This window comes from Vombatus ursinus, unplaced genomic scaffold (assembly GCF_900497805.2).
Source record: "Vombatus ursinus unplaced genomic scaffold, bare-nosed wombat genome assembly UNPS02012602.1, whole genome shotgun sequence".
Taxonomy (NCBI): Eukaryota; Metazoa; Chordata; class Mammalia; order Diprotodontia; family Vombatidae; genus Vombatus; species Vombatus ursinus.
This window is the reverse complement of record NW_020952380.1, coordinates 3,195,875-3,222,844: the sequence shown is the minus strand read 5'-3', so window position 1 is coordinate 3,222,844 and position 26,970 is coordinate 3,195,875. Positions and strand designations below refer to the sequence as shown.

At 40.5% G+C, this 26,970-nt stretch overlaps 1 protein-coding gene across 1 annotated transcript in view; it reads right to left on the bottom strand.

The window, feature by feature from the left end:
- The window catches only part of ZC3H12D (zinc finger CCCH-type containing 12D), a 44,709-nt gene extending 22,681 nt beyond the window's left edge, over window positions 1-22,028 (bottom strand). The window contains exons 1-2 of the mRNA XM_027858007.1: window positions 21,741-22,028; window positions 13,472-13,905 (exon numbers count right to left, since the gene is read on the bottom strand). Of these exons, the coding sequence (XP_027713808.1) occupies window positions 13,472-13,788 (317 nt within the window). The 5' untranslated portion in view covers window positions 13,789-13,905; window positions 21,741-22,028. The remainder of the gene's footprint in view (window positions 1-13,471; window positions 13,906-21,740) is intronic.
- Between the last annotated feature and the right edge of the window lie 4,942 nt (window positions 22,029-26,970).

Below are 26,970 nucleotides of genomic sequence, written 5' to 3'. Positions count from 1 at the left end.
TTCACAAGCATGATCAGCAATCTTATGTACATAGTAGGAATGTCCTTAACAGTGAAATCATAGGTTTCATTTCAATATTTCTCTTTGTCATTAATAAATATCACCTCTTGCCTTTAAATTAGTTACAGAGCACACTAGTCTCCTGACTTCTCTCCCCAACCTTTGCCTTCCAGGCAAATATAATATATCCCCACTCTATATAGGGGAAACAAGATGGAATATAAAAAGCTTGTGATGATGGGAATTGGGGATGTGTTTTCCTATTTCATTTGTTTATTTAAGATATTATATTATACTGATTTTCCTAAGTCCTCATTACAAGAGCCACCATTTATAATGAAGTCAACGTGGTACAGCCAACAGAATACCAAAATTGGAGTTTTGGACGAACTGGTTTAAATTCTGCCCAAATCACTTACTGGCTGGGAGACCCTTGGCAAATTATTTAACCTCTCTAGTCCTCCAGTCCTCATTTACAAAAAGACAGGATTTGAACTAAATTAGATGGCCTTTAAGGTCTATTCCAGCTCTAAGTTTATCCTGTGAACATTCATTTTACTTCTAAGATACAAATGTCTTCCTTTTCTTATGAAAACAAGCAAAAGATTTTGTTAGGTACAGTGTGGTGTAACTCTAGACATAATTTTCTTGGTTTACTTGGCTCATGGACAAATTGTGTTCTGAAAATGAGCCAATTCCTCCTTCAAGTACTCTGGGCAAATGAATTCCCATTTCTTTTAAGAGACTTTGGACAGCAGCATACACGTGTCCAAAACATGCTGACACCGCAGAATGGTAAACACAAGTCTATTAAAATCAATTTCTATTAATACTGTAACTATCCAATAAAGAGGTTAAAACTGTTTTGTATGCAAAAAAAAATGGTTCAGGATAAAAGCCTCCATACCTTCTCCTTAACAGAGAAGAGCATGGTAAAGTATCATATGAAAAACAAAACAAAAAAAAAAAACAAAACACAAGACATGGATGATGTCTCAAAAAGAGAATATGATGCTTAATTATGGTCAATTAACCCCATCAAGAGTAGATTTTACCTTCTGAGGAAGAGACAAGAGTTGTTTTGTTATGTTTTCTTAAATGAGTAGCTTTTCTATAGATTGGAGAGTCCCACTAGAAAAGGTTCTCAGTAAATGTTGATGACTAGCTGGTCTTTGGACCACATTTTTTTTATCAGGGAGAGATATTCTCCCACTCTTTGCACCTCATCCTGTAGCCATATAAATTGTGTTCTCCTCTTCTAGTCAATTAAGGAGCAAACATATAGATATGAGTGAGAGACAGTGAAGAGGAAATGAAGATACTTGGCTTCCAAGACTTGGTTGAAATCCCTTCTCTAACATATATAAGCTGTATGACCCCAGACTGATCATTTAGCCTTCAACTGACCCAGGCAAGCCTGTAAGACTATGAGTTACAGAGAAGTTAGGGACCTCCATAGATAAAGGGACTTTCCTTATTGGAGAGCTCCTGATATATATGAAACATAGCTCTAGACAAAAAAAAAAAAAGCTATATGTAGAAGGGGAAGAACAATGTATGTCCATTTCCCTATTTGGGGGAATAATAAGAGATTAAGTAAAAACATAGACCAAGAGATCTTTAGGTTGTAATACTTAGACTCAATAAAATGCATCTCAATCAGTACTTGGTCCAGAGAAACGCTTGCTCCAGTTAAAATCCAATTTAATTCAACAAGAATTTATTGAATATAGTTTATTGTAGGTGCCATGAGGGAAACAAAACAAGTCTAAGACACAGTGCCTGCTTTAGGAAGACCAGCCCCAGTTCATCCATGAAACTCTAAAGTGTTATTGAATTATTATATCCACCAAAGGCTCCCACTGGTGACATAGGAAAAAACATGGTTAGACAGTGGTTCATAAGAAAAAGACCTGGGGATTTTAGTAGATTCACTATGAGTCAACAGTGTGATGTCTCTGCCAAAAAAAGCTAATGTGATGATCTGAAGGTGTATTTAGAGATGTGTGGGGTCTAGAATAAGGGATGTAATAGTTCAACTGCAGTCTAGTCTGTCCTGATCAGTCACATTTGGAGCACCACATTCAGTTCTGGCTAACATATTTTAGAAAGGACATTGACAACCTGAAGGGCATCCAGAGGAAAGCAACCAAGATGTTAAGAGTACTCAAAACCATACCAATTCAGGATTGGGTGAAGGAACTGGGGATTGTTCACCTGCCCAGATTTAGGAAGGGTTAAAGGGGTAGTAGACTTCTTCTGCTTGGTCCCAGAAGAAAGAGAACCAATAGAAATTACAGAGAAGAAGATATTACTTCAGTATAAGGAAAAGCTTCCTAACAATGCAAGTTATCTAAAAATGGAATGGATTGCCTTATTGTGAGTTCCCTGTCACTGGAGATCTTCAGGTGGAGACTGCCTTTCTACTCATCTGTAATGTTGTAGAAAGGATACTTGCTTGATGTAGGAGCTGAGCTAGAAGACCTTTGAGATCCCTCTCTACTCTAGAATTCTATGATTCTATAAAGAGACATGATGGTAAATAAGCAAATCCTCTCCAGACACATTCATCATATCAAATAGTACCACACCTCAAGATACAAATTCTATATTTAATATTGATAACAGCCAGCATTTATATAATGCTTTAAGGCTTATGAAACACTTTAGAAATATTATCTCATTTTTTCCTTATAACAACCTTTGGAGGCAGGTGCTATTATTAACTCCATTTTACAGATGAGCAAACTGAAGCAGACAGAGATTAAGTGACTTGCCCATGATCACACAGCTAGTAAGTGTCTGGGGTATTATGCATTTGCACTGTGGGCAGAATGAAGACATTCAGTGGCACTATGATGCTGATACTTTCAAACTGGGTATGATATTATATGTGGTCATGTGCCCTAAAGGCTAAAGACACTAAAGTGGCATAGTGGGTAAGAGTTCTGGACCTGGAATGAGGAAGACCCGAGTTCAAATCCTCCTCAGACACTAATTTGCTGAGTGATCCTGGGCAAGTCACTTAACCTCTGTCTGCCATAGTTTCCTTAACTATAAGATGGGGACAACAATAGCACCTACTTTCCAAGGTTGTTGTGAGGATCAAATGACATATTTGTAAAGTGCTTTTCAAACCTTAAAGTGATACATAAATATCCATTTCAGACCAAGAATATGTATGTAGTGAAATATCTTCATTGAAATGACTACCTAACCACCTCACACCTATCAGGGTGGCTAATATGACAAAATGAAAATGTTGGATGTTGGATGGGATATGGGAAAATTGGGACACTAAAGCACTGTTGGTGGAGTTGTGAACTGATCCAACCATTCTGAAAAACAATTGTGAACTATGCCCAAAGGGCTATAAAACTATGCATACCCTTTGATGCAGCAATACCACTGCTAGATCCATCTAAAAAAAAGAGAGAGAAAAGGACCTATTTGTACAAAATATTTATAGCAGTTCTTTTTGCAGTGGCTAAGAATTTTAAATCAAAGGGATGCTCATCAATTAGGGAATAGCTAAACAAACTGTGGTACATGATTGTAATGGAATATTATTATTTGCTGTAAGAAATGACAGGCAGGATGATTTCAGAAAAACCTGGAAAGACTTACATGAACTGATGCATACCAAAGTGAGCAGAACCAGGAGAACATCATACACAGTAACAGCAATATTGTTCAATGAAGAACTGTGAATGACTTAGCTATTCTCAGCAATACATTGATCTAAGACAATCCCAAAGGACTAATAATAAAGCTTACTATCTGCCTCCAGAGAAAGAACTGACATTATTCGAACACAGACTGCTATTTTTCACTTTCTTTCTTTCATTTTTTTCCTTTTATTCAAGTCTTCTTGTACAAAATGACAATATGGAAATGTTTTACATAATTGCACATGTATAACCTATATCTGATTGCTTACCATCTCAGGGAGGAGGGAGGGGCAAAAGGGAGGGAGGGATAGAATTTGGAACTCAAAAATTTAAAGAAAAATGTTTAAAAAAAAGAAAGAAAGAAAGAAAGAAATGACTACCTACTTGATGCCATTTTCAAAAATTTGGCTGGATCTTCAGGCACTGTTACCTGAGCTGGTCATCTCTATTTGCCTGTTTCTGAATTAATTCCTCTGTGCATTGCAACTCTGTAAAAATGTGATTTCCATTTATTCACACATATCAGTCAATCTAATGGATAAGACATTGCTGTCCTAAACCAGAAATGGTGATGAGATGAATAATTTTGATAAAACAAAAAAAAATAACAAAGTTCATATGGAGGCAAAAAAGTCAAGAATCTCAAGAGAATAAATGGGGAGGGGAGGGGAAAGTGGGAATAAGGGGACCTAAAGGTACCAGATCTCAAACTATACTAAAAATCTGTAATTCTCAACACAATTTGGTACTCTTTAGAAAATAGTGGGCTCAATCAATGGAACAGGCTCAGTACACAACAGACAGAAGCAAAAGAACCTAGTAGCCTAGTATTTGATAAACACAAAGGCCCCAGTTACTAGGATAAGGGCTCCTGATTTAATAAATAAAAAAAAAACTGTTGAGAAAATTGGATAGTAGTATGAAAGAAAATAGATTTAAAACAACACCTCACACCTTATATCAGAATAAGTTCCAAATGGATACATGGCCTAAACATAAAAGGTGACATGAAAACAAATTAGAGAAAACAAAAAAAAAAATATCTATCATATCTATGGATAGAAGAAAAGTTCATAACCAATCAGAGGGTAGAGAGGAACACAGAAGATTAAATAGATAACTTTGGTTACATAAAATTTAAAAGTTTTTGTGCAAAGAGATCAAATAAAGCTAAAATTAAAAGAGAAGCAATTAACTGAGGAGGAAAAAAAACATTGCAGTAAGTTTTTCTGATGATGGTCTCATTTCCAAGCTATATAAAGAGCTGATTTAAAATTTAAGAATAAGAGCCATTCTCCAATTGATAAATCATCTAAGGATATAAATGGGAAGTTCTCAAAGGAAGAAGAATTTATATTGTAACATCAATATTACAAAATTGAACAATTTTGAAAGCCTGTATAAACTGATGAAGAATGAAATGAACAGAATTGGGAAAATGATTTATCCAATAACAGCAACACTGTAAAAAAAAAAAAAAACAACTTTGAAAACTGTAAGAACTCTGATCAACACAAGGACCATCCATAATTCAAGAGATCTGATAACAAAGCATGTCATCTACCTCTGGACAGAGAAATGATATATTCATTGTGCAGAATGAGACATATATTTTCAGACAAGAAATAAAGACAATTTGTTTTGCTTGAATATGCATATGTATTACAAGGAATTTGTTTTCCTTTTTTCTCCTAATAAGGTAGAGCATTAGAGAGAGAGAAAATAGATTTCTATTAATTTTTTAAATTATTTTTTAAAAGTTTCTGACACAGAGAGAGAGAGAAAGAGAGAGGGAGAGAGAGAGAGAGAGAGAGAGAGAGAGAGAGAGAGAGAGAGAGAGAGAGAGAGAGAAAGAAAAGGTGCTGGTTTTGAAGACAGAGGACCTGAGTTTAAACTTCAGCTTTACCACTCCTTTGTGTGACTGGGTCTTACCCATAAAATGAGGTAGTTGGACTAGATGACCTTTGAGATGGCTTCCAGTCCTAAGTCTATGCTCCTATGAACCACTCTAAAAACTTAGATCTGCAAGGACTTGGCCAGAAAACATAAAGCATGTCTAGTCCTTGTGTCTTGATTTGGCTGGCTGGGTCCACAACCAATACTAATAAATACTCATGTTACATAGGGAAACTCAGACAAGAAGTCATATGGATATACTTATAGATAGCCAACTAACTTTAACTGCTCAGTGATGCATGCAAGTGACATGAGAATGTCTGGTGTTACCAGAAGTCAAGTGAGGATATTTTGTCAACACATTCTGGAGAAGGTAGGTCTTAAACTAGAGATGTAAAGAGAAAGGATAAAGCTGGATGGAAAGAGGGAGGAAAAGGATTCCAGAAAGCAGGTGTGTGTCAGAGCTTGGAGGCAGTAAAGTATGCTGGGGGTAATGGTAGTAAACAGCAAAGAGCACCTCACTCTACAAAGTGAGACAAATGCAAAGAATTGGAAACTGAAGAGGAGTCCATCAAGTAGGGACTGGCTGAACACGTTACGGTATATGCATATGATGGAATACTATTGTGCTATGAGAAATGATGAAAGAGATGGTTTCAGAGAAACCTAGGAGAACTTGTATGAACTAATGCAGAGTGAGGTGAGAAGAACCAGAGCAAAAGACAAACAACTTTGGAAGACTTAGGAACTCTGATCAATGTAATGACCAACAACTATTCTAGAGGACTCAAGATAAAACGTGCTACCCACCTCCTGATAGAGAGGTAATGGCCTCAGTAAAGATTCATCCATATTGTTTTGCATATGACCAATGCCAGGATTTGCTTTGCTTGACTATACATCTTCGTAAAAAGGAGTTTTGTTTTGTTTTTGCTTTCTCAATTGAGATGGGGAGGAGAGGGGAAGGAAAGAATCTGAACCTAAAAATAAAATAAAATTTAATTTTTTTTTTAATTTTTAAAGTGAGTCAAATGGAAAAGGCAGTGTAGAGCCTAATATTTGTTCTGAAACCAAAGAATCATTCCATTTCAGTAAAGCAGCAGCAACAATGAGCAGCATCCTTGGAGTCTACACATCCTAATTTAGGTGAACTCATCCTAAATTGAAGATGGATTAGAAAAAGTGACCTTAATGTTGTACACAAAACTTATTAAACATATACTATGTTCCAGGCACTGTCCTAAGCACTGTAGAATAAAGGTTAAGACTATTCCTGCTTTCAAAGAGCTTACATCCTAATGGGAGAGAAAATATGTAAATAAATAGTTGTATATAAGATAGAGAGTAAATGAAAGTTAAACTTAGAGAGGAAGGCTCTAGCAGTTGAAATACCAGAAAAGCCCTCCTGCAGATGGTGGCTGCCTGAACACAGTCTCCAAGGAAGTCATAGATCCTAGGAGGTGAAGGTGAAGAGTGAAAACATTCCAGGCACAGGAAGCAGCCACGTGCAAAGATAAAGAGACAAGAGACAAAGTATTACACGTGGAGGACGGCAAGGAGACGAATGTAGCTAGATCACAGAGTTTGTGAAGGGGAGTCAAGTGAAAGAAGATGAAAAAGTAAGAAGAGGCTTGGACAGAAAGAGCTTTAAACTAGGCTCACCAGAGTGCTAAATGTGTCAAACAGAATGGTTAGTAGGAAATATTTGGTGCTTGTTTAAATATAAATATGTATATATATGTATGTATATGTATGTATGTATGTATGTATGTATGGAAAGAGAGAGAGAAAGAGAGAGAAGTGGAACAGATTAGGTATATATTCCAAGTTAAATTCCAAATAGATATCACTTAGATATAAAAGGTGACATCATAAACAAACTAGAGGAATAAGGTATAAAATACCTTTCACAAGCATAGATAGAAGATTGGCAACCAAACAAGGGATATGGACAAAGATGTGCCAGAGGTTATTGTTTTTTTGATTCTCTAGACTTCAAAAAGTGATAGGGAAAGATCCCCTGTGGAGACACAGAAAACAAAGTGGACTAATTTGATTACGTAAAATTTAAAGTGTTTTGCAAAAGCAAAGCAAATGCAGCTAAAATTAAAAGGAAAACAGTTAAGTGGGGGGAAATCTTTGCAGTAAGTTTTTCTGATAAAGAGAAAAATACAACATATATAATACTAATTCAAATTTATAAGATCAAGAGCCACTCTTCAATCACAAGTGAACAGGAAGTTTTCAAAAGAAGATATCCAAAATATCAACATACTCTCCCTTTTCACTTCTATTTCTTAGCTCCCCTGGCTTGTTTCAAGAGGAAGCTCAAATTCCATCAAAAGCAAGAGACTTGGGTGGCTAGGTGGTGCAGTGGATACAGCACCGGCCCTGGAGTCAGGAGGATTTGAGTTCAAAATCCAACCCTCAGACACTTGATGCTTCCTAGCTGTGTGATCCTGGGCAAGTCACTTAACCCCAACTGCCTCACCAAAAAAAAAAACAACAACAAACAAAAAACCTTTTCCCAGGCCTCCCAGTTGCCAGTGCCTTCCCCTTCAAAATTCTTTCTCAACTACTCTATATATCTTGCAGGTACCACGTTATTTTCATGTTTGTTTCCCCTGTTAGAATGTAAACTCATTGAAGTGAGACACTATTTTTACCTTTCTTTTAAGAGGTAAGGGATTGTTATGCTTTAATGTTACACTTGCCATAAGTGTCATCAATATAAAAAGTTAATAGAAATAGAGCTGTTAAGTTAAAATTCCAGGTCATCAAGCAATTTCACAAAGTGGCTTGTCTAGACCACAGCCAGCAGGAATAGATATGCCCTGAAAGTAGATTCATGAGGAAAGGGTCGGGGTGGGGGAGGGAAGGGAAGAAAGAGGGAGAGAGACAGAGGCAGAAAGACAAAGAGAGACAGAGAGACAGAGACGGAGAGATCCACTTCTTTAATGAGCTCTGAACAAGACATCATCTTCTTTGTCAGTAGTAACAGAAACAATTTAGAAGCCTATTGAACAGATTACATGAATAACACAATGAACAAAAATAGATCCAGGACCAGCCTAGGTAAAATTTGTTAAAGGCACCTTCTCATTTCTGCTTTCATGCCCCTTTCTCTACCTCAAACAGCCTTGGTTGCCCAATTCAGTTCAACCCAACAAACATTTCTTAAGAACTAAGTGCTGGAAATACAGAGACAATAATTCCCTGACCCCAAGAAGCTTATATCCAAAGTCCTAACCAGGGCCACTCTCCCCAATTATGGACAATTGCTTTCTATTCTCCCTTGTCAAACTCTTAACCAATTCTATGACCTTTTCCAACAGACCTTGGAAGCTATCAGTTGGAAAAGATCTGATAAGTTAATTCATGATAAAGTGTTAATGACTGATAAAGGCTCAATATGTTGCCCCTCCCTAGACTATTTCAACAGGAGATGTGACCTTGATCCAAAAGGAGTGGTGCTTATTACAGCCTTTCAAGGGTGGTGAGGTAAAGGGGTTTTCCCAGCACACAGGTGACTGCTTGTGCCTCCAGTTTATGGCAGGTGTGGGCACTTCCCTAAGGCACACAGAGCAGTGAGCTCCCTGATTGATTGTGGTGCTTACAATGCCAGTGAGAGAGTGCCAGGTGGGACATCTAAACTTGAAGTTGGTTGGTATTTATTGCACAGGAACTCCACTGATAGTCTCACTTGGTTCAGGAGTCAGGGGACGACCCAGCAGCTCACAATTATGCTATTTTCTCACACTGACCCAGAGGCTAGGGAGGTAGCACTATTATTATCATCCCCATTGTATAGATGAGGAAACTGAGGCTCCCAGAGGTTAAATCATTTGCCCATGGCCATACAATTTGTCAGAGAATTCAAACTCAGGGAGCAACTAGGTGGTGCAGTAGATAGAGCACGGCCCTGGATTCAGGAGGACATGAATTCAAATTTAGCCTCAGATACTTGACACTTACTAGCTGTGTGACCCTGGCCGAGTCACTTAACCCCATTGCCTAGAAAAAAGAAAAAAAAAAGAATTCAAACTCTGGTCTCTTGACCCCTCAGCTGCTTGTCATTCAGTTATATTTGAGAAGAGATAGAAGCCATTCTCAGAACATCCTTCATGTCTGGGACACTTCTAATTGTAATTACATTTTCTGCTTGTCCTTCTGACTTCACTATTTCTGTCAGTAGTTCCACCATTCAGTCAGTATCTCATATTTGTGGGGGCCATCTCCAGTCATCCAGATCTGTATCTGGCCACTGGACCCAGATGGTTCCAGAGGAGAAAGTGAGGCTGGTGACTGCACAGTCCTGCCTCACTTAAATCCAATTCACTTGCAAGTCATGGTATCACCTTCCTGATGTCATGGTCCTTTTCGAGAATGAAGGACAAACAACATATTTGAGGTCCTATTCAATAAGTCCTCTCCTAGTTCATCAGTTACCAGGCACTACTGAATCCTTCTCTGTAATATGCCTTAAATCTTTTTGCTTCTCATCTCTTACCCCAGGAATACAGGCTCAGGTACCTGGGAATCCAAATTACACACACCCATGTTGCCACTGTCCTATAATGTAGAACTGAAGCAGGGATCAGATCATACATAAGCTTATAGATTTAAAGCTTGAAAGGACCTTAGAAGGCAGTTCAATTCAACTCATCATTTTATAAATGAAGAAACTGAGGTCCAAAGAGGTAAACTGTCTGGTAACAGGTAACTTCCCTGATGTCACAGAGTTAGCTAGTAAGTGCCAGGGGCACAATCTGAAGACAGATTCTCTGATTCCAAACTCTTCCCACTGTACTATACTGATAGCATCCAGTATGTACTGACCCCAGCATTCACTGTGTATATTTTTAAGGGAGAAAAAGTCCCTGAAAGTCATTCTCTTATGATGTATCTGTTTCTCCTCAAACTTGTATACAAATGGATTTGGGATGACCTTGCACCGCAACATTTTGGGATGCCCCTGAACCTCATCACTAAGATCCTATTAACTGAAGTACTATTCTGTCTAGTAAATATGTAAAATCAGGGGAAATGATCATACTCAGACCAGACCTGAAGGGTGGTGTTTGTGTACCTGAGGCAGGGATCTGGTGCCCCTTTTCTGTTACTGTCTGCCAGAGGCATATAGCCATCCGTCCAACACATGTACTTTAACATCATAAAATAAACGCCTCTCTGCCAATGAAAGAGGAATTGTGAAAACATGCATTTGGAAAAAGTAATATTAAAAAAAGTTCATTCATTAACACTCCATGTGTGGTACTCTAGGTAATTGCCTAATTTGTCCACTTCCAGGGCTCATTCAGATTTTAGCTTTATTTTTTTTTCCATAAGAAGTTCAGGCAATAAGAAAATAATCATCAGTTTATTCACTTGGACAATAGTTACCTTTTGCAAGAGAGGCAGGAGAGTGGATAGAAGGATGCCCTTAAAAGTCAGGAAGACCGGCGTTTAAGTCTTGCCTTTGATATACACTGGCCGTGTGACCCTGGGAATGACCCTGGGCAAGTCACTTAATATCTCAGTGCCTCAAGCAACGCTCTAAGGTTGATCTGCATCCTTGGAGGGACTTTCCACATCAGGAATCCCTTACCCTGATGAAATCAGTGGCTATACCAACCGCCTCCCCTAAACCACGCACATCAGAAAAGTGAAGCGTGGGCAAGTTACCTGACTTACTGAAAAAAGTTTAATTCATCAGTGGCAGAGACCTGGGAATTGAATTCTGAGCTTCTGATTTACCCTTCCCAGTGATGCCTCCATATCCAATTCAGTTATCAATTTCCTGCCAAGCTATTGTCACATTCTGCTGGGATCTGATTTTCTAAAGAATTCTAAAGTCTGCCCAAACTGACTGAGCCGTTAGTATCCTTTCAAGCTCTACTTAGATCTTATAAACTGAACAGGAGCTCAAATACAGTGACTTAAGGTAGGGGAAGGGGAATGAGGGAGGGACAGGACAAACACATCTTTGAACCTGGGGAAGAGATTTTAGAAGTACACCCTTAACTTGGATAATAACAGCAACCCTTTTTATAGCACTTTTATGTTTACAAATTGCTTGGAAGGCAATGCACTTATTCTTTTATTTTATGACTAGATCTCATAGAGGTTAAGGGATATGCCCAGAGTCTCACAGGATGCAAGTGGCATAACTGGGCACTGAACCCAGAAAGTGGGCCAGGAAATATGACTTGATTCTGGAACCAGTGACAACTGGAGCAGCTGGAACAGCTTGATTGGTGACTCAATGATCTACTTCTCAGGGCTGTTGGGCAGATCAAATAAAATCATATCCATAAGGGGCTTATCACAGTATCTGGCACGTAGTAGGTACTTTTTTGTTGTTGTTAGGCAGCTAGGTCAGTGCAATGGATAGAATGTTGGGTCTGGAGTCAGGAAAATCTGAGTTCAACTCCAGCCTCAGATACTAGCTGTGTGAACTTCAGGAAGTCACTTAACCCTTGCCTCAGTTTCCTCATCTGTAAAATGAGCTGGAAAAGGAAATGGCAAACCACTCCCATATCTTTGCCAAGAAAACCCCAAAAGGGGTCATGAAGAGTCAGACATGACTGAAAAATGACTGAACAACAACAATCTTCAGAGTCAGCCTCTCTGGGCCTCAATTCACTTATCTGTGAAATGAGAGTTGTATTTGATGACTTCCAAGGCTCTTCCCAGCTCTAAAACCAGGATCTTATGATATGATTATATGCAAAAGGGGCTCCACTCTCTGTTTTAATACTATTCCAGCCCAGGGTGGCCGTATTGAATAAGAAAAAAAAAAAAGAATGAATAAGCCAGATACGGATCTATGTTGGACTTGTCTGAACAAGAGCTGTAAGAGACAAGTTTGTAGTTGAACTGTTTTAAATTCTTGACCTCTCATTGCCAAACTAAAGTCAATTCAATGCAAACAATACGGACTGGTCACATTGATAGTCTGTTAATAAATATGAGGTTTTTGATGATATTAGTGAATTCGATTCCACCAGTGATTCAGCTTACAAAAGGGAAACATATCAACAGTAATGACCCAACAGACAAGTTCCTACAGTAAAGTTCTTTGCTCAGGCTCTGACTCAGCAAATTGAATATTTCCTTGGACAAAGTATTACTCAATAATACTGTGTGCCCAGAAGTCTAGAAAACTCCTATGATTTAGACCAAAGTGGTGATAAGTTAACTCCTGGGAATCAGGAAAGATCTTACTACTGCATTAGATGGCCTCATTTTGCTTTATTTTTTAAAAGGCTAGTTTAACCATATCTGAAACTGGGAAGCTAGAATTAATTCTCAAAGAGCTGACAAGTGAAATATTCCCAATAGAAGAGGCAGGGTGGAAAAGTGAGGTGGAATTAGAGTCAGAGGGCCTGGGTCCAAATCCTAATTCTGCTATTGGCAACCTGCGTGCCAGTGGACAAAACATTCCATTTCCCTATGCCTCAGATTCCTTAACTGTAAAATGAGGGGATTGTACTAGATGACCTCTAAAGTCATGACCATTTCTAGATCAATGGTTCTCTGATCCTTCCAGCTTAAAATTGACGATTCTGAGATGCTTTAAAGAGCATGCACACATGAAAACAGCGTGTGTGTGCGTGTGTGTGTGTGTGTGTGTGTGTGTGTGTGTGAGAGAGAGAGAGAGAGAGAGAGATCTTAGTTGAGTCTCAAGACAAGCTTGTGAATGAAAAAACTTGACACAGAGATGTCATGTAACTTGGTCAAAGTCAGGTAGCTAGCTGGTGATAGAACAAAGACCAGAATCCCAAATCTCCTGCATCCTAGTTGTGCTTTCTCTATTACACTATACCACATCCTAATGGGATGTCAGATAATTTATGAGAAACAGAGCACCCTCTAGGTAACAGAATGAATGAACTAGATACCTCATAGCCACGTTGCTGCCGTCGATCACAATGGGTCTCAGATGATTGCCAGGGTCCTCCAACTCGTCTTCAGGATCTGCACCCAGAAGCCGTCGGGACAAGTCCACAGTGCCACCAGAGCCCCGTGCGACAAGTTTTGGAGCAGAGCTCTCCCCATAGCTTTCTTCAACGTGAGGTCGGTTGCCCATCTGAATCAACTCCTGTAGGATGTCATTCACCAGTGCCCCCTGGCCCAGTTTTGCCAACACTCTGACAACACCCTCCCGGCTGTAGCCCAGTTTTCGGAAGAACTCCAGCTTATCTGTGTGGGGCTCCATCGAAACCACTCCAGCCTGGCTGGGGGAACAGGCTAGGCTCTGTCTCTCTCTGGAGTCAGTCCCTTCTGGTTCCCGTCCTTAGTTTTGATCCTCGCCACCAATATGCAGATATGTAAACTGAAGGAGAGGAAAAAAATCATCAGTCTTTTTTTTTTTTTTTTTGCCAACCTGGCAGTGAAACTGTCAGTTTACTGAGGACAAATTATTTATACACTTGCTCTCCAGCTTTATCTTTCAGGAAATCATGGTCCCTTTGGGGATTTTCAGTTGCTCAGTGTGGTTAGTGAGCCACAGATACCATCACCCTGCTTTTACTTGGTGCAATCTCAAAATGTCAGCTCTGTACCGATGGGCAAGCTTCATCAAGCACAGAGGAAAGAGGTAGGGAAACGAGGAGAGAATTGGTTCTGGAGCATTGCTGCAGATCACAAACCCATCACAAAAGTCCTTCTTTTGGAAAAAAAAAATCTTTTTTTTTTAAATCTTGGAGTTTTGGAAAGAAAAATCATTCCAAAAATTTTTTTGGAAAAAAAAAAATCTTTGCACAATTTTTTTGGAAAAATCTACACTCCTCTCCCCCTCAAACACACACACACACACACACACACACAGCCAGGTGAAATGTTCTTCCAGAACAACTTGCCCTACCTATCTCCTACCATCCCAGCTCCATCATTCAATGGCCACTTAGCACGACCTCTGTCAAGCAATTCAATTCTGCTTGGCTTGAAGCTTTAAAATTCTTTGCAAAACAAGCAAGACCAGCCCCTGAGAGATCTTGGGGTTAGTTCTTTCTTAAGATCACATGAATAACAGATTTTGAGCAGGAGGGGACTTTAGCAAACATCCGGTCCATCTCCCTTTGTCTTCCAGATGAGCCAACTAAGACCCTGCAATGGTGTCCTAGGCAGTCTCTGTCCAGGCTCCACCACCACCACCCCTTTCCAATCCATCCTCCAAACAGGTATAAGAGTGATATTTCTAAAGATCTGACCATGATGCTCCCTGCTCAAGACACTTCAGTGATCCTCTAATGCCTTGATGATGAAGTACGTCATCCTCTGTTTAGCATTTAAAAACCCTTCACCATCTGACTCTAATGCTCTACACACAGTATATTCCTATTTGTCACTCCATGAATATGACGGTCCATCTCTTCTCTCTTTATCTTTGCAGAGACTCTCCCATGCCCAGAACACTGTCCTCCACTTTTACATCTTAGAATTCCTGATGCCCTTCAAGGCTCAGCTCAAATACCACTTTCTACAAGAAGACTCTCCTTATCTCCTGGTTGTTAAGCTTCGCTCCCAGCCCTGAAAGCATTTATTTTGTATTTAATTATCTGTGTGTGTGTGTGTGTGTGTGTGTGTGTGTGTGTGTATTTGCTATTTCTTCCCAGCAGAATGTAAGCTCCTTGAGGTCAGACATTTTTTTTAATTCTTTGCATCCCCACCACTTTACACAATGCCTAACACACAACAGGCTGGGAGATAGTCAATTAACATGTATTGAAGTGTCTGAATGCTTAAGGAAATCAAGTAACTTTCATAAGATCACATAGGTAACAGGTAGCTGGGTTGGGTTTCAGACCCATGTCCATTGATTCTACATCTAGAATTCTTACTACCACACCACACTGCCTCTCCCTAGACATCTGAGTAGTTCAGGATAGAAGCCACGAAGATTGCTGTGGACATTGCCTAGCCCAATATAAAATGGTAGAAGCCCCAGTGTGATGTGGTGCTGTTGCTGTTCAGTCATTTTCAGTCGTGTCTGACTCTTCCTGACCCCATTTGGGCTTTTCTTGGCAAAGATGCTGGAATGGTTTGCCATTTCCTTCTCCAGCTCATTTGACAGAAGAGGAAACTGAGGCAAACAGGGTTAGGTGATTTTCCCAGGATCACATAGCTAGTAAGTGTTTGAGACCAGATTTGAATTCACAAAGATGAGTCTTCCTGATTCCCAGCACAGCACTCAATGCCCTAAATACGAGAACAGCTTTTTCAAAGACTACAAAGGTGAATGACAGCAAACAACCCTCCAGCAGCTTCTTTCCACCATTCCTTTAGCATCACAGGTTCTGCGGGTTCATCACCGCCTAGGTCTAGACCTGCAAGGAACCTCAAAGGTCATAGAGACCAAGCTCCTCATTTGACAAATGAGGAAGACCCCAAAAGGTTGAATGACTTGCCCAAGGTCACACAAGTATGGGATTATCAATGGAAAGACTTCCTCTGGCCTTCAGAACCATGTCCCTGTGCTAGCTACCTTAGCCCCTCCCCCCTTTCAGCTTCCTCTTTGTGTGTGATCTGCTCCCATTGAAGGGCAGGGACTTAACTTTCTTTTTCCTGTATTTGTAGCCTCAGCACTTAGCACTGTGCCTGGCCAGGAGTAAGCACTCAGAAAAGGCTTGTTTCCTTTCTTTCTTCGTTCCTGAAGTTGGGAGGAACCTTGTGGGCCCCAGAGTCCAACACCCTCATTTTTCAATCAAGGAAATTGAGGCCCAGAAAGGGTCAAAGTCATACACAAAGTCACACAAGTAGTAAGTGCAGAGCTGGGACACTAACTCAGGTCCCAAGACTCCAAATTCAATGCTCTTTCCACTGTCTCATATGTTACAGATGAGATCTGAACCCAGCTCATCTTATTCTAGAGCCAATTTCCTTTCCACTATACTAAACTGGGGGCAACAAGATGGTGCAGTGGATAGAGTGTGAGGCCTAGAGTCAGGAAGACTCATCTTCGTGACTCCAAATCCAGCTTCAGACACTTACTAGTTGTGTGACTTTGGGCCAGTCACTTCACCCTGTTTGCCTCAGTCTCCTCATCCATCAAATGGGCTTCAGAAGAAGATGGCAAACGACTCCAGTATCTTTGCAAAGAAAACCCCAAATGGGGTCACAAAGAGTCAGACACAGCTGAACAACAAATACTACACTGCATCTCTCCCCATTTAGATTCTTCCCATCATCCATTTCTTCCTCTTTCACCATTTATTATTTACTTTTACTATTTACTATTCTTTCAGTGGGGCCTATCCCTAAAATGCTATAGCTAAGATAAAAATAACAGTTATAAAGTTGGATAGGTAAAGATCAGTAAAGGAGATTAGTTTTCCCTCAAGGAGATCTAAGAATTTTGCAAACATTCCGACAAACCTATTTCTTAGTTGCAGGTTAGGAATCTTGAGAGAAATAGAGTATCTCTGCATACATTGGAATAGAAATGGTGAAAATCTCTCAGATCCATTCATTTCCACAAGGTGATTATGTATTGAAAGGGAGGAAGGCATCATCTTGCCAATACAAATGGGGCAGCCAAAATACACACACAAGAAGAGTTCTCCAAAATCACACATTTGTCAGTGACAAACCCAAGTAAAGAACCAATATTTCTTTCTTTTTTTTTTTTTTTTAGAAGCAATAGGGGTTAAGCGACTTGCCCAGGGTCACACAGCTAGTAAGTGTCTAAGGCTGGGTTTGAGTTCAGGTCCTCCTGACTCCAAGGCTAGTGCTCTATCCACTACACCGCCTCACTGCTCCTTCCAATATTTATTTCATGGAGGATAAAACTCTTAGACCCAAGAGTCACCACCCTCAAGTACTGCTTAGTTGTCCTCCTTAACCTAAAGTGGACTCCATCAAGAAAAAGTGAACCCTTCCATAAGGAAATAAACTGAAGGTTTTCTTTTTAAGGGTTTCTTATATTTTCTTGTCACTAAACAGTACAAGTGGTGATGCTGTACTGTCCATTCAAAACACTAGAAAATATTTCTTTGCCTAAGAGACATTCAAAGACATATATACAGACACACACACACACATATATATATATATGTGTGTGTGTATACGTATATGTAGGCATGCATTTATATGTATACACACAGACACAAATCTGGACCTATATATACATAAATATATACACATATGTATTTTTGCTATTCAGTCATTTCAGTCACTTCCACCTCTCCGTGATCCCATTTGGGATTTTCTTGGCAAAGATCCTGGAACGGTTTGCCATTTCCTTCTCCAGCTCATTTTACAGATGAGGAAACTGAGGCAAACAAGGTTAAGTGACTAGCCCAGGGTCACACAGCTGTTAAGTGTCTAAGGCCAGATTTGAACTCAGGAAGATGAGTCTTCTTGTCTTCAGACCTGGCACTCTATCCACTGAGTCACCTAGCTGCCCTAAAAAATATGTTGTAAGCTCCCTGAGGGCAGGGGATGTCTTGTTTTTTTTAATCCTTGTATCCTCTGAATGCAGGGCTTCGCATATAGAAGGTGCTTGATCGATGTTTTTCCTTATTTCTGTCAAGGACATCACCACCCTTCCAGTGACTCAGGTTCTACTTAGGAGTCATTGGCTCATGACCTTCCCTCATCTTACCCATCCTATCAGCTGCCAAATGTCATGAACACTTCCCTCCTCCATCCCTTCCTTTCTTCTCATACGCCTATGACGCTGGCTTAGACCTCTCCCGTCACCTCTCTCCTCTGCTGCTCTACTGCCTTCTAATTGGTTTTCTGCCTCAGGTCTCTCTCTTCTCCAGGCCCTCATCCGTACAACTGCCAAACCGATGTTTGGAAAGCACAGGTCTTGTTAATCTAGTTAAGCTGCTCCAGCGGCCCTCTCTGAGTTCTGTTGTCGCTGTTCAGTTGTGTCTGACTCTTTGTGACCCCATTTGAGGTTTTCTTGGCAAAAATATCGGAGTGGTTTGCCATGTCCTTCTCATTTTACAGATGGAGAAACTGAAGCAAACAGACTTAAGTGACTTGTCCAGGGTCACACAGCTAGTAAGTGTTTGGGGCTGGATTCGAACTCTGGTCTTTCTGACTCTAGGCCTGGAGCTCTATTCACTGAGCCACCTAGCTGCCACCCCATATGTATGTATTTACATATATGTATGTGTATGTACATATAGGTAGAGGTCCAGATCTGTAGTTTCATCCACATAGGAGAAAATTATCCTATTAGGACAGCTCAACAACTCATATGTAACTTATAGTCTTAGAGAGTTACTGGGGACTTTGAGAAGTTAAGTGAGTTGCCCAGGGTCATACAGTTAGTATACATCAGAGGCAGAGCTAACTTACACCTAGTTCTTCCAGACTCTAAGGCCAGCCCTCTCTCTATCAATTAAAGAAGAGAGCTGTTTTAAAAGCTAAAAAAGGGGCAGCTAGGTAGCACAGTGGCCCTGGATTCAGGAGGACTTGAGTTCAAATCCAGCCTCAGACACCTAACACTCACTAGCTGTGTGACTCTGAGCAAGTCACTTAACCCCAATTGCCTCACCAAAAAAAAATGAAGTTAAAGGGAACCAAAACATTTCTAATAAAAGTAAAACGTAAGCTCCATGAAAGCAGGAATTGTCTCACTTAGTATTTATATCCAGAACCTAGCACAGTGACTGGCATGTAGCAGATGTTTAATAAATGCTTTTCGATGGACTGAAATCTGCCCCTTCAGAAACTCTTTAAAACATTTTTGAGTTTTAGGATTCCTGAGTGAAGGAAGACATTTCTGAAGACTCTGAAAAAAGGTTGTTCACAAGAACCCCAAAATATCTACCTTCAACCTCACTCCCAACCAGCTGTCAGGTTCCATGACACACTTGGTTTAATATCTTCCTTAAAAGATAAAGATTGGGCCTTGGGGTCTATTTTACCATGAGCAGTTTTTCCCCTCCCCTACCTCTTCTTTCTTCCCATTTTGCAATCTTGAAAGAGTTAAAGTTTCACGGGAGTTCTCTTCCTCTGCCCTGACTGGAAATGACAAACAGCACTGCTGATTAATAATGCTTTGCAAATACAGTCTTGTTTCCAGAGCTTTGCAATACTTATGAAATCTGTAGCATCACGGTTACCTTTCTGTAGACCAGGAACCAAGGGGCCAATGGGAAGAGAACTAAGCTAACTCCAAAGTCATTCAAGGAAATGCAGGGATGGGGAGGATTTTCCACAAGGGGGAAATAAGTGGAATTCTCTTGAAAAAGTTCCCTTCTACTGCCAGTTGATATTAACTGAGTGCCTCCAATACAGGAGGTCATGCTCAGAAATATCTTTGGCCTTTGGTGTCACTGGCAGACCAGAGACCTAGTCAGGGAAGAAGAAAGGAGGGGAGAAAAAGTAGGAGACAAAAAAGGTTGACAGGCAGAAAGGAGAAAGGAAAAATAACTATAAAGAGATAAAGAGGGGTGGTGGTGGAGTGGTGTCTGACAATAGTAAGAGATTGGTCACCTCTCTGGCTTAGTGCATTGAGGGCACTCAGGAACAAAAATGGTGCCAGTACTTCTGACAGAAGAAAAATATACTAATACTATTCCAGTACCACCTGTGGAAAATCCTCAGGGGCAGCTAGGTGGCGCAGTGGATAGAGCACTGGCCCTGGAGTCAGGAGCACCTGAGTTCAAATCTGTCCTCAGACCAAACACTTGACATTTACTAGCTGTGTGACCCTGGGCAAGTCACTTAACCCCAACTGCCTAAAAAAAAAAAAAAATCCTCCCCAATCCCTAGGAGGTGCAGAGTTGCATCAATAATACCTCAGACACTTCTCAGTGGCCCAGGTTACTACCATCCAGCACTAGGTACCATAAAAAGACCAAAGCTTCCCTCCAAAAAATGCAGTCCTCACCATCCAGAGGCAGATCTTCTGTGGCAACAGGCTAAGTCATAATCCCATCTCAATTCAATTCAATAAGCATTTATCAGGCAGTTGCTGTGTAGGACGCATTGTGCCTTGCTAAGCTTCTTGGACCATGAGCTGAATTCCAGTCAGCATATCCTGTTAGGTCCATTCCCCAGTCTCCTTAAGAACTTTGATGAAATCCTTTCCATTATCAATTTTAAGCCCCTCAAAGTGTTCACACCATGAGGAAGTAAAAGGCTTATTTGACCTCTTGTTTCAAAACAGAGCTCTCACCCCCCCCCCAAAAAAAATTTGCCTTTGCTCAAAACCAACACTCTAACACATGGTAGTATTCACTATCATTTACACTGTGATTTGAAGAAAATCACACAAGTCAAAGGTTTCAAAGAATAGCCCCTGAGGACACATTCCTGATTTGGTTTGGTTTGGTTTTTCAGACTATCCCAGACAGTTATGTCTATCGCCTTATTTTACTCATGGCAAAAGTTGTAGTCACCAGGAAACTGATTTGCATCCATGTTCAAAGGGAGAGGGAGTGGAATTTTTAAAAAGTATACTCGAATCCACTCTTGCAGTCTCCCCTCCTGAGTCACAGGGAACGACTAAAGTCATTCTCTGGCTAATCACATGTCCCCAGTCCCCAGCTGGCTAAGGTTCTCACTGACTACTGTGAAATAGGCACACGTTATCCTCACAGTGAGTTCCCACTGACTGAGTTCATTCCCGAATATTGTCTTTTCCCACTCTCCTGGAATGAGGTTCAGGAAGCTCATTCCCTTTGTGAATTGATTATACCTATAGAGACCTTGTCTAAAGAAATAACTGAGGAAGATACTGGACATTCCTAATTTGCACTCAGCCATCGAAGGCTATTCATAAATCAATAACTAAAAGTAAGATGTTTTCAAGAGAAAGTGGTTTATATTCAGAAATATCCTGGGAATTGTACTGTTCCTTATTGTACACAAGGAAAATAGCTTTTGAGATCAGTCACATGCATTCATTCTTGCAGATATTTACTGATTATCAACCTAAAATCTTTGATTAACTTTTCCCCAGAAACTGCTACTTCAAATTAAGTATGATTTTGCTAAAATGTGAAGAATTTGGCCCAAAGAAAATTAAAAGATTTTGATTTTCTATTTGAGGGTATAATGCAAAGATTGAAACCATGAGAACTCTGATTGTTCAGAATAATTATGAGGGAAAAAAAAAAGAAAAGAAAAAAATTACATCTCTCTGTTCCCTGCAGTCTATTGCCTTTCCCTGGGGGCCAGTTTCCCAGAAAGGAGATTGATGCTTACCAGGCAGTGGCACCTGTCTCCTGCCTTGGCTTGTCCAATGCGATCTTTGCCAGGGAACACCTGAGTCATCTAACTATGGTGCCAGTCTTCAGCTTGAGCACGGGAAAGCCTCTGGAGGAAGTCAGGGCTGAAATCACAGGCTTAGCTGGAGTCAAGTGAGAGGGGAAAAAGGCAAACAGACACAACATGACAACTAAGCTCATAGGGCAATTGTCAGCTATTCCATACCAACACCTCACTTCCGTAACTGCTGGGCTTTTGAGTGAGGTGGTTCTGCTTTGAGTTGAAAAAGAAAGAAAACACACGCGCGCACACTCACACAAAAGGGAAAGGCAGGCTTGTTTAAAGCCTCCCCATGAGTCAGAGACTCAAAGTTCAATAACCGCATGCAAAAATGACTGGCAAGAAAGTTGGTAGACCGTGAGATATTTTACAAAACAAACTTAGGGACCAGTAAAGGGTGAGTCGGATGAAAAGTCATTTTAAAATTCAGAGAATTTGGATCTTTATTATCATTGTAGCTTGTGCTAATGGAGCCTTCTAATGTTTATTTTACAGACATCATTTCATTGGAGCCCCACAACCTGCTGGGGTAGGTACTATTATTATAAAATGGTGTCCCATTTTACAGATAAGAAAATTGAGGCCCACAAAGACTAAGTGATTTGACTAGGCTCACACACCTAGCAAATATCTAAGGTAGGATTTGAATCTGGGTCTTCCAGACTCCAAGTTCAGCACTCTGACCACCATAGCACTGTATCTCTCTGGTAAGCAGAAAACCTCATTCGAGCATAGGGTCACAGACTTGAGCTGGCAGAGTCCCTACAAGTCATCTATGATGAAAAAGAGGCTCACGGAGTTTATATGACTTGCCCAGTGACACAAAATTAACATGTATCAGAGTGAGGATTTAAACTCAGGTCTTCCTGACTTGAAAGTCAAACTTCTAACTGCAGCTTCATTCTTAGAGCTCACACAGAGTCTTTTGTTATTAAAGGATGGTGGAAAATACTTCATGGTGGGGGAAGAAGAAGAAACACTGAAGTATATGGCAGGTAAACAGACAAGGGTGTGTGCAAAAGCAAAGGACAAAATGAAGGAAAAAGCTTCAGAGAATGTGTTGGTCCATTAGTGAGAAAGACGAGGGGGAAAAAAGCCTTCTCTCTGGCATAGACTTTAGTTATACTGCCAGGCAAATACAATGCAAAATGGCATTTAGTGAACCTCTGTCTCTGTCTGTCTCTGTCTCTCTCCATCTCTGCCTCTGTGTCTGCCTCTGTTTCTGTCTCTGTCTGTCTCTGTCTGTCTGTCTCTGTCTGTCTCTCCCCCCCCGTCTCTGTCTCTCTCTGTCTCTCTGTCTGTCTGTCTGTCTCTCTCAATGTAAAATCTCAAAGCAGGGATTCTTAATTATTTTTTGCATCATGGACCCCTTGGCGGTCTAGTGAAGTGTATGACCTCTTCTCAGATGAATGTCTTAATTGCATAAAGTAAAAATATACAAGATTAGAAAGAAAATCAATTTCGTTGAAATAAAGACATCTTTTTTTCCTATCCAAGTTCATAATTGAGCACAGAGAAATGCCTAGGAAAGCCCTCAAGGAAAAGAATATTAAATTTAATTGAAAGCTTTCAGTATCTTGGCATTATCTACCTGAAAGAAGTTGATGCTTGAGACTAAATTATAAACAGATACAAACCTATATGCCTTCTAAACAAAATATTAGTGCTATAAGTGATCTTAGAGATCATCTAGTAAAACCTTGTCATTTTAGAGACAAGGAAACTGAGGTCTGGAGAAAGAAAGAATATTGGATTTGAAGACAAATGGCCTAAGCTTGGGGCAGCTAGATGGTACAATTTATAGAATGCCAGGTCTAGAGTCAAGACCTGAGTTCAGACCTATATGACTTTGGACAAGTCACTTTATCTTTACAGAAGGTAAAGTATGTATATGTAAATAGACACACACACACACACACATATGCACATATACATATATGCCGGTATACAATATGTTATCTTGATATGTAATGTGTGAATATAATGTGTATAATATAAATGTGTGCATGTATGTGTATATATATATGTGTGTGTGTGTATAATATAAATGCTTTTTAGCATTTTGGACTAAAAGAAAAAAACAACACTCTGGTGGAAGCAGAGGTTATAATGATTGGCCAAAATAAACTTCTTGGTTTGTCTTTATCCATGATATCCCTCCTTCCTACCTCCCTCCTCCCTCTTCACAACAAAGATGTGGCAAGGATTACAAGTCTCTTTCTCTCCTCTAATTTGAAAAATCCTGTCTAAGCACCCTGGCAAAGGGCAGAAAATGGAGGGATAACTGGGGAAAAGATAGAACGTTTTCCCTGAATCCTTGGACCCAGTGAGGACAAATGAATCAGTAATTATAAAGTGTTGTTCAGTCATTTCAGTTGTGTCTGACTCTTCATGACCCCGTTTGGGCTTTTCTTGGCAAAGATACTCGAGCAGTCTGCCATTTTCTTCTCTAACTCATTTTACGGATGAGGAAATTGAAGCAAACAAGGGTAAGTGACTTGCCCAGTGTCACAATAGCTAAGGTCTGAGGCCAGATTTGAACATAGGAAGGTGAGTCTTCCTGACTCCAGGCCTAGCACTCTTTCCACTATGGTATCTAGCTACCCTTACCAAGTGCTTACCATATGCAAAACAGTATCCTAATTATCAGGACAAGAAATAGAAAAGCCAAGACAGCCCCAGGGCTCAAAGAGCTCAAATTTGAAAGGCAGGCACAGCACACAGAGAAGATTTCATGTCAGATGGAAAAGTCCATTGTCCTGGGGGTATAGCAGCAAATCAGATGGCAATAGTTATCTCTTCCACATCGCGACTTTCCCCATTGAGATTTCAATGTATTGCGGGTCAGCATAAGAAATTACAAGGGAATTTTGGGGGAGTTTTGTGGAATGACACATGAAGGCCAGTAGATGACACAAAGCCCTATGACCAAATATTTATACCCCATAAAAGAAAAAGAAAAAATTCAGATTTCTTCTCTGGTACAAAGGGAGGACCAAAAACTTTTTTTTTTAAGGCAATTGGGGTTAAGTGACTTGCCCAGGGTCACACAGCTAGTAAGTGTCAAGTGTTTGGTCTGAGGCTGGATTTGAACTCAGGTCCTCCTGACTTCAGGGCCAGTGCTCTATCCACTGCGCCACCTACCTGCCCTGGGCCAAAAACTTTTATGCAGATTTTCCAGATCACGGGGCTGCCATGCTCCTAACCTCTGCGATGTAGAAGGGATAACTGCATTTCTTTTTAAAGTGTCATTTCTACTAATGCAACCCCATCAATTTCTGATGTCAAATAATTGGGCAGTGCCAAGAACTTTGGTTTCAGACTTTGCTTTCTGAGTCATCAGTAGTTGTGGAGAAGGTGATGGCTTAAGCACTAAAGGAACCAGTTGCTAGGCAGCATCTCTATAGGGGCTGATTTCCAGGACGGTGACTGCAGGCACTGGGTTGGAAGCAGGACCAGTGGTCTGGGGAGCGCTGCCATTGCCAGGGCTCTTGGGTTTCCATGCCCGTTAGCAGTCAGTGGTCAGTGGTGGTAAAGAAGACAGTTTCCTCTTATCCATTGTTTCTCTCAGCAATGGCTGCAGGGCCCAGGCTGGAAACCTGTGTTCTGGGAGGCACTACTATCCCCAGGTCTCTTTGGTTGTGAGACCTGGGCTGACTGCATCAGGATCTGAGGGGAGAGGCCAGGTCAAGATGGTGGCAGTTGGGGGGTAGCTAGGTGGCGTAGTGGATAGAGCACTGACCCTGGATTCAGGAGGACCTGAGTTCAAATCCAGCCTCAGACACATAACACTTACTAGCCATGTGACCCTGGGCAAGCCACTTAACTCCCACTCACCCCCCCAAAAAAAGTCTTAAAAAAAATTATCAAATTGAATTTTGGGGCAGCTAGGTGGCACAGTGGATAGAGCACCAACCCTAGAATCAGGAGGACCTGAGTTCAAGTCCAGTCTCAGACACATAATACATCCTAGCTGTGTGACTCTGGGCAAGTCACTTAACCCCAATTGCCTCACTAAAAAAAAAAAAAAAACCAAGATGGTGGCAGTTGTTTGATTACCTAAATATACACCAATCTCTCTCTCTGGGTGCCTCAATGCTTCAAGATGGCAATGAAACAACCACCTACTCCAGTTACTCTGTGGAGATTTATTGGAACAAATACTGAGGGAAGCCGCAAGAATCAAGAGCCACAGAGTTTTAGCACATGTGGTCAGTAATGAGACAACCATTAGAGGGGCAGTGGAGCTCTAGAGAAAACTCATTAATTAATTCATCCAACAAATGTAACACTGACTACAGTAGCCCTTAAACACAAACATTTAACAAGAGTTTCCTATGCACAAGATAGTGTGCTAGGCACTCTCAGGAGAGAATGATTAAAAACAGAAACAGGCCTTGCCCTCAAGCAGTACACAAATACTGGGAGGAACAACATATATATACATATAATTACAAGATATTTTAAGGCTAGAGAGAATGCTAACAGCTGGGGGTGTGGTGAGGGGTGGGTGAAAATCAAGAAAGACTTTACATAGGAAGTAGCAATTGAGTTGAGCCTTGGAAATGGTGAGGAGAACAGAAACTGGAGACAGCTGCTGAAATGAAAGTGGCCAAAAATAAATAACAACCTGCTGTGGAGGAAGAGACAAACATTGACCCCCTCCTCCCTCCCCAGCTAGAGGCAGACAATAAGTCATAGGGATGGGGGGGGAGGTTGCTCACTGGGGGTACCATTATTTGCAGAGTCATGCAAATTCTCTGTTTACACTGTTGTAAATAAAACCATTCATGTTTTGTATCTTGTAAACCTATGTGGTTGTAAGGGGAGCTGGTGACCAGGTTATGTCTAGGCAGAGTCAAGCTACTGAAGTTTCCAGTTTAGACAATCTGATGAGGGACAATGAACCAGAGAAGGGAGAAGTCCCCACAAAAGAACCTTTAAACAGATTTTATTAATGATCAAGCTATGTCTGTGGATGAAATACTAGGCATTGGGGCTAAAGAGAATGGGGTAATAAAAAAAGATGTATAAGACAAGACTCTTGCCTTCAAAGAAGTTACATTCCAGTAGAGAGTTGAGCGCAATAGCACAGCTACCAGTGTGCCTAGCAGAACTTAAAGAGAGGATAGAGAGATGATGATTAGTCCCTCTTACAAAACTACAA